General features: G+C 38.6%; 2 protein-coding genes across 3 annotated transcripts in view; both read left to right on the forward strand.

The window, feature by feature from the left end:
* coro7 (coronin 7) overlaps positions 1-6825 on the forward strand; it is a 116748-nt gene extending 109923 nt beyond the window's left edge. For both annotated transcript variants that reach the window (XM_031312417.2, XM_035996875.1), the window contains 13 exons: positions 27-202; positions 295-403; positions 1198-1284; positions 1412-1554; positions 1739-1843; positions 2186-2271; positions 2548-2689; positions 2807-2896; positions 3090-3206; positions 3339-3474; positions 4101-4192; positions 4340-4426; positions 5036-6825. In XM_031312417.2, coding sequence (XP_031168277.1) covers positions 27-202; positions 295-403; positions 1198-1284; positions 1412-1554; positions 1739-1843; positions 2186-2271; positions 2548-2689; positions 2807-2896; positions 3090-3206; positions 3339-3474; positions 4101-4192; positions 4340-4426; positions 5036-5044 — 1379 coding nt within the window. In that variant the 3' untranslated portion in view covers positions 5045-6825. The remainder of the gene's footprint in view (positions 1-26; positions 203-294; positions 404-1197; positions 1285-1411; positions 1555-1738; positions 1844-2185; positions 2272-2547; positions 2690-2806; positions 2897-3089; positions 3207-3338; positions 3475-4100; positions 4193-4339; positions 4427-5035) is intronic.
* A 633-nt stretch (positions 6826-7458) lies between these two features.
* Positions 7459-10334, forward strand: pam16 (presequence translocase associated motor 16). Its single transcript, XM_031312427.2, has 5 exons — positions 7459-7646; positions 8168-8252; positions 9019-9155; positions 9307-9372; positions 10159-10334. Exons 1-5 carry the CDS (start codon positions 7644-7646, stop codon positions 10246-10248), a joined length of 381 nt encoding a protein of 126 aa, XP_031168287.1. The 5' UTR covers positions 7459-7643; the 3' UTR covers positions 10249-10334.
* Positions 10335-11303: the final 969 nt, after the last annotated feature.

The raw sequence follows: 11303 nt of genomic DNA on the forward strand, positions 1-11303 counted from the left end.
ATGGTTAAGAATTATCTTTGATCCAGGGCCGACCTCCAAGTTCCGTCACATCCAGGGTGCAGTAATGCACCGGGACACACACATCACCAACCTGCGTGGCCTCAACCTGACTACACCAGGTGAATGTGACGGCTTCTGTGTCAACCGCCAACGCGTGGCAGTGCCCCTCGCCATATCCGGGGGCCAGATCGGCATCTTTGAGGTACCGCAGTAGCTGGAAATTAAATTTAATTTAAATTTAAAAACTGAGACTACTGTATGTGTGTCAGTGACTGATTTTATTCCTCTCCTCAGCGCTCCCAGCCTGGCAGGCTACCTGAAACAGCCCTGTCTACCATCCAAAACTCTGTCAATGTGGTTGACTTATCTTGGGACCCCTTTGATACACACCGGCTTGCTGTTGGTAAGTGAATACATGTACTATGTAGGTGTGAGCATTCAAAGCTGTATGTTGAATCAGAATCAGAATACTTTATTGATCCCCTCAGGGAAATTATTTAGTTGCAGTTGCTCACAGTCAAAATCAAGGTGAAATAAGAGCAAGAAAAGAGTCAATAAGAGCATAAAGTAATATAACTACAGTAAGAAATAAATAAAAAGGTGAAGTAGAAATAAGTTAGGTTACAAGTAAGATTAGGTTAAAAGGATTGTTTCAAATGGATTGTACAAATTCTTTTGTAGTACAGTGTCAACATAAATACTGTATGAACATAAAGAAGTACAGTGTGGATATAAGTAGCAGCAGTGAATAAATAACGCCTTGCACATGTAGCTGATAAATTATTGCACCAAGTAATTATTGTACATAATTGTCCAAGAATGTTGAGATGTGTGGAGATACGTGATGTGATACCAGTTTTGACACTAAGCGTGTAACACTCAGAGGGAGGAGTTATATAGTTTGATGGACACAGGCAGGAACAACCTCTTGTGGCGCTCTGTGGTGCATCATGGGTGTCTGAGTCTATCACTGAAGGTGCTCCTCGGACTGACCAGTGTGTTGTGGAGTGGGTGGGAGGAGTTGTCCAGGACGGAGTGCATTTTGGACAGCATCCTCCTCTCTGACACTGTCTTTAAGGAGTCTAGCTCCACACCACCAACATCACTGGCCTTGAATTGACTGTCTGTGTGTCTGTGTGTCAATTCAATTCAAAATGTGTACGTTTCATTTGACATGCGTCTCTCTGTCCGTACTAGCTGGTGATGATGCAAAGATCCGGGTGTGGCAGGTACCAGAGGGGGGGCTGAAAGAGACCCTGACTGAGCCTGAGGTCATCTTGCAAGGTAGGACGGGGCACACTTACTTAAATTACCTCAATTTAGTTTTCTCTATAATAGATTGTTGATTGACAAGCCTGACATACAACAGTAAAAGTGAAATTGATTGAAAGCTGCTGTGACCCCCTCGTAGGCCACACAGAGAAGATTTACTCCATAAAGTTCCACCCTCTGGCCAGCGGACTCCTGGTGTCTTCATCCTACGATCTCACAGTCAGACTGTGGAACCTGGAGAGCGGAGAACAGGTCAAACTTCTCACCGGACACCAGGACCAGGTGGGTGAATAGGAGACTAAATAAAAACATCATAGATATAGACTGTTTGCACAACAGTTTGGATATTTAGATATGTTCGCTTACACATGCTGAAGTAAATCTGTAAATGTAAAATACAGCTGTCCATTTTAGTCTCTGAGCTTTCTTCTTTCTTTTCTTGTTTCCTCTTGTGGGTTATATTCAGGTCTTTGGCATGGCTTGGAGCCCAGATGGCAAGCTCCTGGCCACAGTGTGTAAAGATGGGAAAGTTCGTATCTATGACCCCCGCAAGTCCACTGCACCGGTGCAGGTATGTACAGTACATCGGAGAATATGGGAGGATGCAATAAAAATAAAAAAAGATGAGATTTGTCTTTAGGTGTGTATTGTGAAAATAGTGAAATATACATAACTTACCTAACAGCTCAATCATCTCTTATATTTATTATATTTAACAACACTGTCTTAAACCACTATTCACAACCATGGGTTTTGGTGGAAAAGTAACCAAAAACAATTTATATATTATTATATATTTATATTAATACTGCATACTTCCCTTCCTGAGTAAACAATAAGATGTCTATGTGATAATCTACAGTTAGTTAGAATATATTAGATGCATTGTCATTCTCTTACATTTCTTTTTTAGGAGGGCCCAGGTCCTGAGGGCCAGAGGGGAGCTCGTGCGGTGTGGGTGTGTGAGGGCAAGTACCTGTTGGTGTCAGGATTTGACAGGTACTGAACATGGCGAATACTTTTTTTGTTAAAGCATAATAAAGCAGGCAAAAATATATATTTTGTATAGTTGTCAGTGTTCAGATGACAGCTCTAACAAAACAGACTTATAATGTGAGGCTCAGGCACTAAAGGCAAACCATTATTTTATTTATTTTAACAGTTCAGATAAGTGATAAATCGTGTTTAAAGGCATCACAATTCAGTGCTTTTAGAGCATCAGTGGGTCAGTCAAGAAAAGTTCACCACTGACTCTTTCTTGTCGTCCTTGTGCAGTCGCAGTGAGAGAGTACTCTACCTGTACTCTGCTGACTCCCTGTCCTCTGGAGCCATAGCCAGCACCTCTATAGACATCTCCCCCTCTACACTCATCCCTTTCTACGACCCCGACACCAGTGTGGTCATCCTCACTGCAAAAGTAAGCAAATAAAATTAAAAAAAACTAAATATAGTTGCATACAGTAGAAGGTACATTTGAAATTCAAAACTGAGAACAATAATTAGATGTAACTTGTGTGTTTAATTTGTTTTCCAGGGCGATACCAGAGTGCACATTTATGAGATGTTTCCTCAAGATCCATATTTTATTGAGTGCAGCAGTTTTAACTCTCCTGAGCCACACAAGGTACTGAGCTGAACTCCCTCTTATGTTAATTTATTTTTGTCGTATTACAATTGATCTGCCAGTCACCATGCATCTGCATACTGTACATGGACAACCAGAGTGGTTACAATATCATTCTTAAAGCTGTACCATGTTTGTGATGCTGTATGCATTGTTTATTTGCTGACACTTCCTAATTGTTTCCTGTTTGCAGGGCTTGGCCTTTCTGCCCAAGACCGAGTGCAATGTGCGTGATGTGGAGATAGCTGTAGGACTATTGCTCACCAAGACAACCATCGAGCCAGTGGCCTTCAGAGTGCCACGGGTCAAGGTGAGCCAACTACACCACCTAGTGGGCTTAATACTGCATACCTTACTTCCTGGTGGATATTTCTAATAAATGGCTATTGCTTTAGCTATAGAAAGTATAAGTAACTCTATGTGTGTGGCTCTGTCTCTCCAGAAAGAGTTTTTCCAGGATGATGTGTACACAGACACCGCAGTCTGTTGGGAACCAGCACTGACTGCCTCTGCCTGGCTGTCCGGCTCCAACGGCCAACACAAAAAGATCAGCCTAAAGCCTAAAGACATGACGCCAGGTGCTGACACAAACCATATGTATACACACTATGTGATGTTGTCTAAAACAGTGGTTCTCAACCTGGGGGTCGCAAGAAAACTTCTGGGGGTCGCCAGATAGTTGGGGAGAAAAAAAATGAAATAACATATTCTAGACAGGGGAATGTTTTTTACATTACTGTGTGAGTTTGGTACCTGGAACACAGAAAAGGGTCTGAAGGTGGGTCGGGGGAGAGAACAAGTCACAAACACATCAAACATCCACAGAGCCTGGAGCTCATTGGACAAGGTTAGGTGCTAGCTGCTAAAACTAAACTGTCATTAAAGCAAAGTATTACTTTACATGTATAAATCAAAGCATTCACAAGCATCACTCAAAATCAGCAGGGGCAGGTGCATAGAAACAGCTGTTTACACTGGTTTGCAGCTCTCATTGTCAAGGGGCGGGGGGGTCGCGAACACCAACTTCATTATATTGGGGGGTCGCGACTCGAAAAGGTTAAGAACCACTGGTCTAACATAGCTTTCTACCGAGATGAAGATGCTTACTTTTAGTTGTAGTAGTAGTAGTAGTTTAGTTTAGTTGTCAGTATTGGCTATGTACTGGTATGTTTCTGATTTTGACACTGTGTGTTTTTTATATCAGTGAGTGAGGCCCCTAAAGAGGCTCCAGTTAGAAAATACCTGCCCTCATCTGTTTACCTGGAGGAGAAGACTGATGAACAGAAGAAAGAGGAGGTGAGGATGAGCTGCATCTAGTATGTCAGTCATCTATTATGCATATTCTGCACGTCAAAATCCCCACGTACATGTAGTAGTGGCTGAATAAAAGTACCTGTGCTTTCTGATGTGTTTTAACACTGAATGTGTGTTTGTGTGGCCCAGCTGCTCAGTGCCATGGTGGCTAAGTTGGGGAACATGGACGACCCGCTGCCACAAGAGTCCTTCGAGGGGGTCGACGAGGATGAGTGGGTGAGTGAATAAGATGGAAACAGCTCTAAAGTCTCGACTTTAATGACAGACATCGTGTTCATGATTTAAGCTGCACTTTACACAGTCTGCTACCACAGTACCAGTTACATTATGTATAATATATAATGAACCGCTGTGCAAATTTGCAGGAAAAGCTACTAATGTGATTCTCATAATAGTCCGTTTTGCTCAAGATTGTGTTGATTCGTAATCTATGAGGATGCAGTGTTTTATGGTTATGTTTGTTTTTATTTGACAAGGGACCTATCGCGTGTCTACCTTGTTTCTAGCACCAGGTCATAACTTCAAATGTCTAAAGACTAATTGAAGCTGGGTTTCTTCGGGAAATTAAAAACCTTTATGACTGATAAATATGGACATTTATATCTGGGTGGCTAAAATGAATATCCCACAATTAGTACCAGTGTTTTTATACTTTGGCTTCTGGTTTTGGTTTATTGACAACATTATAATATATTAAGAAAAATACAACATATGAACCCCGATAGCTTAACATCAAATACTGAGACCGATGAGTTATTAAAGGAAAGCTAATGTATTACAAGTCTCTAATCCATTTTTGCTAACTGTGTCTGTTGTGTCATCCAGGATGACTAAAGGGGACGCCATCTTGCCTGTGGTTCAATCATGGTGCCAACAGCAAAGAGGAGAGAACAGATCTACTGTCAAGTTGCCATTTGTGTGTGTGTGATGGTGCCACCCACATGTCTTCTGAGCTTGATCAGCTGACATCTCAGCACAAAGAATATTGTACAATGTGAAAATATAAATGATATGGGGGAAAAAATATCATAATCCAACTGCATGAAATTTGATATGAAAATCATGTTCAGCTGTAATTCTTAAATATTTCAGAAATCCTTCTGGGATAAATCTGACATAGTAATGTCTTTGTTATTGTTAATGTAGACAAAGAATTATGTCACACTATACATGATATGTCAAAAGAAGTTCCACCATACAGGGTGATACAACAGTAAATTTCAGAAAAGAGTCCATTTAAATCATACACCAGGATACCTCAATCATTTCTGGGAAATCACCATTCTAAGTCAGTGCAAGGTGAATTAAACAGCAGGCAATCATAGCAAGAATACTTCTGCTTTATGTTACATTATCAGTTATAACAGATCGAACAGGACATTTTTAATGGATGGGTATTTTAGCACAGCTTTTCTTTTTGTCTTTGGTATGTGACCATGGTTTAAGCATGATAATACACTCTTGGGTGTCCTGATATAAAAAAAATAATAATAATGCCTTCCTCTTGTGCCCAGTCTGTTATTTTCTGATATCAAGATACCAGGGTGTGTACCGTATGCATACAACAATTTTTTTCTGTGTGTGCACTTTTACCTCCGCTGTAGACCACTGCTTGCTTTTTCTACTGGCCAGTCATATGAGCACACTCAGTCACAATGTGTCTTTGATAGATGTAATGTTGTTAATTATCTCATTGAAAAAGTGATCATTATGAATCTGTAAAGTTTGATCAGGTAAAACACACACATGATCACTGTAACATGTTCAAGCCTTCAGCAGCAAAAACCACACTGAGGATGCAACAGGGTCACCAGTGTTCATGTTTGACCATGAACTGGAATTTCTTATGACAACAACATTAAGTTCACTTTGTCTTTTGTTAGCCAATTATAGAATAAAATGCCATTTTAACAATATTGCGTTACTGTATTTGTACAAGTTAAATTTGATTGAATGTTTTGCTATTCGATTGTCTTATAAGTAGGGGTTAAAGGTCAGTTAAATTGGGATGTTGTTGTGCATGTAAAGCCAAACAACCTCCTATTTGGAGTTTTTAGAGGGGCCTTTGTATACTCTTCTTTCCTTTCTTTCTTTTCTTTTTTGCTGGGCAACTTTTAATCGTGATATTTGTTGGTTTTCAGACTGTTTGGGGATATTCCTCAGATAATTTTCTTATCTAATGTCTACTAGTAGTAAGTAGTCATGGTGTTAATAAGACAATAACAGTACAGTATTAACAACTTACGCCAAAACAGGTATCCTGCAATTTACAAGCAGGGCTACAGCAATATTGTCAGTAATCCAGGCTTGAACCCACCATTTGTTAACAACCTCTGATGGACTGAAAGGAACCAGCTATTCAGCCGTGCATGGTTGTGCACATCATGTCGTACAGGTAAACTGCAGGTGTCGTTGGTGTTTGTGTCATGTACACTGTATGTGCTTGTGATTCTCAAATGCCATACCTAGTAATAGTTGTACTGGATTAAGTTGGGTTAAAAAAAGAACTTCCGTTTTATACAGTGAGTAAAGCATTGTTGTTTTTCGTCTGTCGTACTTAACGAATAGTTTAATTCTTTGTCAATATTGTCTTGCAATAAACCTTTTTGAACCCATTACTACTTGTCCTTTTGTGATTAAGTCGACATGACAATCATAATGAAAAGATCATAGACTGTATAAAGTAATAGATATGTGGGAATGGATGAAGTGATTTCTGAGCTCTTTCGTGTAGACTGTGGGCACAATAAATAAGTGCATACAATAAATACAAAAATGAATACATTTATATTTGGCTTAAATTAATCTAATTTAAATCTTACTAGTAAATATAAAAATATATAAAATACAATAAAATTAAATATATTAAAAATAGGAAGCAATAAAACAACAGCCATTAAAAAAAAAAACAGTAAATGATAAATACATGTTTTGTTTTTTTAAATATATTAAAATAAAATATATGAAGCAGTAAAAAAAATATATAATACATACATTTTTGAAAATGACATGACTTTTGGTGATACTTTCAAAATAAAGTTAAACTATTAGATTAACACACATGTTCACTAATAGTCAGAAGCTATACCTAACAGTCTTCATTGGGAAAATACAGATATTTATGGTTCCTATTCCAGCACCCAATTCATTACAGACTAGTTGCCATTATATATTTTCTTATCCCACTACCTTCATATGATATAAATGGTTTTGTTTCTGCAGTGTGGCTGGTACAGCGTTAGTAGAATAAGAAGCTGCAGTTTGACCTCCCTGCCAGAAGATGACAGTATTAAAAATGTCGCTGTTTACCTGGTTTATCTTGAATTCTGTAATGTCGATGCTTCCTTGAACTTTGACCTTTATCTAACCTTCGTTGGGGTACATGTGTGAAAATAGAAGCCGCACACTGTCCAAGAGACCTGTATAATATAAAATGGTAAGACTACAAATTGTATTGGTCGTGTGTATTCCCATAACTAACGTTAGTCAGTCAGCTGATGCTACGTAGCATTAGCACGAACATGAGACGTTGTGTAGCAGCTGTGTGTCTGTCGCACTTTTCTCCAACACAGTTAACGTTAACGTTACATAAGGTAGCTGCCTCATCTTCACTGGAACATTGTTAACTTGATTTAGGCAGAAACTAAAGTACCAAAATGTAAGTTTGTACATGTCCAAGCAGGACAGGGGTGCGTATGAAGACGCTGTCACAGTGTTTCCAGCTGTAATGAAGGTGCTTATATCAGCACCTGCAGACTTCTTACCTCAACATGACATCAGCTAAATTGTCTTTGGACTGATTTCGGACTGTGTAAAGTCACTTGTCAAAATGAGGACTGACTGACCTTAAATCTCTCGTTTGGTTCCCACGATTGTCAATGTGAAGTTACACGTCTGCTAAGTGCTTTTTGTGATTGATCTTTGCATACATGAAGTTGCGTTTCATTTCCTCTGCAGGCTAGATATCTTGCACAGATCATTGTGATGGGAGCACAGGTGGTGGGGCGTGCATTTGCTCGTGCTTTACAGCAAGAATTTGCAGGTATGATATAATCTAATACTACTATAATTAATAATTTTAAACGCGGTATGAAAAATGATTGCTGAGACAAATTGATGATTCATCAATCAGCCAATTGACAGACAAAGGTTTTGTTAATTGTGTAGCAATGCCAAAATGACAAATATTTATTTTCTCTGTTTGACATTATTGTAAATCGAATATATTACGTTTTGAGTGTTGTGTGGAGATAACGAGTAATTTGAAGACTAAAAAACCCAGATTCCGGGAAACTGGTGGGCGTTTTTTCAGTCCTTTCTGACATCTTATTGTCCGATACCAATGCTCATCATGGTATGGTAATTTAATGTTTGCTAAACCACATTTTGCATAATCAAACTGGATGTCACAACTATAGTATAAAGTGCCCCTACAGTGCCGTTACAGTCATTCCCCGGCTGCAATGACGGTGCAGAGACGCCAATAGGGCAGATGCGGAAGACCTGGAAACGCTGACTGATCAGAGAAGCCTAGATTTTTCGGGATGGGGGCTTAAAGAGACAGCCACTAAAACAGTGCGTTTCAGACAGAGGGTAAACACAGGTATATATAGACAGACCGTATGAGAACGATAATGTGTTTTTGAACATTCAAGTATGTAAACATTTTCTAGAAGAAACCCAAAATACAAGTATGAACCTAAAAATTTGCGTAATATGGGACCTTTATGTACATTTTGCTTTGACATTCATTTAGGTTGTCTAATGAAATTAAGTTGTTAGTAGCTGTGTTGTGTTTTCTCTCACAGCCAGTCAAGCAGCAGCGAAAGCCCGGAGCAGTGCAGGTCAGCACTCTGCTGCAGCCTCTAGCATTACTGGGATGAGCCTGCAAGAGGCGCAGCAAATCCTCAATGTCTCCACACTCACCCCTGAGGAGATTCAGAAGGTAAAAACACACTTTTTGTCTAGAGGTTTTTAAAAGACAGTGTTGGTACTGAGCTGCAGAGACATTTTTATAATGTAGTGTTTGCCAGCTGAAACAATGATCAGAAAATGTGTCAATGAGTGTCTAAGCTGTTGGTCTGAATCTCTTCCAGAACTATGAGCACCTTTTTAAAGTCAATGACAAGACAGTTGGCGGTTCATTTTACCTACAATCAAAAGTAAGTATTCTGTATTTTAGGATGCTACACAATGATTTTCAAATGTGTGGTAGAGTGGACAGTTAAGGCAATTTATCATTTAGAAGACAACAGAATATGACTTTATTGCCCACTAAAGTAATTCAAGGTACTTTTCCATAGTCAGTGTAGATGACTGGTGGCACACCCCCAGTTTGGAGAAGCACGTAGGAGAACGGCACTGAAGCTAAGCAATGTACTGCTGTGGACGGGGCAGGAGCAAAACATATTTAAGCCACCTAAAAATAAGGCCCACCAAAAAAAAAATCAATATCACTTAAAATGTACGCTATACTTAGACTATTTTCACTGCTTTACCATGCTGTCAGACTGCCCTTTCCGATGGGGAACTGAAGCCGTTATCTTCTTAAATCCATCTCGTAAATTTCCGTTCCCATCAGAAAAGGCTGTCTGACGTCAAGGTAAAGCAGTGAAAATATTCTAAATATAGCGTACACTTAAACTGATAAATATATATATATATATAAGTATATAAGTATTTTTAACAAGTCGGCTATCATGATTATCAGATTCCAAGAGAGCTTTTCTTTCTTTAATGCAATGATCAGTTTTCCTTGTTCCTCTTTGTTTCTGTGTTACATTTCAAGTTATGACTCATGAGAATCTCTGTGTGTAGGAGGAATCAACTCTGAACTGTGTCGTGTTTGAAATGTTACTGATTTTATCTCGCTGAGTAAACCATGCTGTAATTTGGTTATTTTAAGTGTCTTCTCTTACTCAGTCATTATTATTATTGTTTGTCTGCAGGTGGTGCGGGCTAAAGAGCGTCTAGATGAGGAACTAAGTATTCAGACACAACAACAAAGCAAGCAGTCACAGCAGAATACGGAAACATGAAGTATGAAATGATGCTCGCCCTTTCTTTCCTCTCCCCATCCTCTGTAAATTATAACCCAATAAAAGCCCTTTTCTCTACTCTCAAATTTGTGGCATGTTGTGGGCAATGGATGTGATCTTAGGACAGGGAACCACAAACAATATAATATGGGCTTTTTTTTTTTTTTTTTTTTAAAGATGGACCATATGTATACTGTTATATATGGTTTAGTATGATCTAAATCCATACAAAAATGCTTTCATTTATGTCACAGTTTAAGCTACTGTAGATTTGAATACAGTGAGTGAAACTGCAGCTTGTTGACTATTAATCAGGGTAATATTATTGTTCTTATTCAGGTGAAGTGTGATGGCAGCATCAAGTGTGCACATTGGTCTAATGGTGCAGAATCACATTTACCTGGACGATTTCTTGATTATTATGTATATACATGTACATTTCCACAATATGTAATTTTATTGTATATTTGGAACAGAAATGAATACACAAGTTGTATCAAATACAACTTTATTAAACAATTTTCTTTTCATTGACATTATTATCAATATCGTAATAAAATCCCTCTAAAACAGGAGAACACCGCTATGTTGTACCAATTGGGAGACTTTTACAACTCTAAAACTCTGCATGTTCAACCACAGAACATGATGCCAGGAAAAAATATATTTTCATATAACCTTTTTCATATAGTGTTTAACTTCTGTATCTTACCTATAATAAAAAGGCACTTGAAAAAATTAATATACTCACAATATCTCACAAATGTGCAAAAAACATAACTTGGAACAGGCCTTGCATGGCCTTAGTCTTATCATTAACCCTTTGTGCAACACTGTGGCACTTCAGTCAATGTCACCCCTTTACAATGACATTATGACTTCTTTAGCTAACGCAAATTTTTCATAGCAGTAAGTGAGGGTAACTTTAAAATCTCCAGGAGCAAGTACCGCTTTTATACTGTCAAAACAAAAAAAGACGTCAAATTCCGACATTTAAGTGACTGAGGATGATTTTTACAATTATTCTTGGTTCCCAAAACAACTGATGAGGCATG

Source organism: Sander lucioperca, chromosome 21, assembly GCF_008315115.2.
Source record: "Sander lucioperca isolate FBNREF2018 chromosome 21, SLUC_FBN_1.2, whole genome shotgun sequence".
In the NCBI taxonomy this organism is placed as follows: Eukaryota; Metazoa; Chordata; class Actinopteri; order Perciformes; family Percidae; genus Sander; species Sander lucioperca.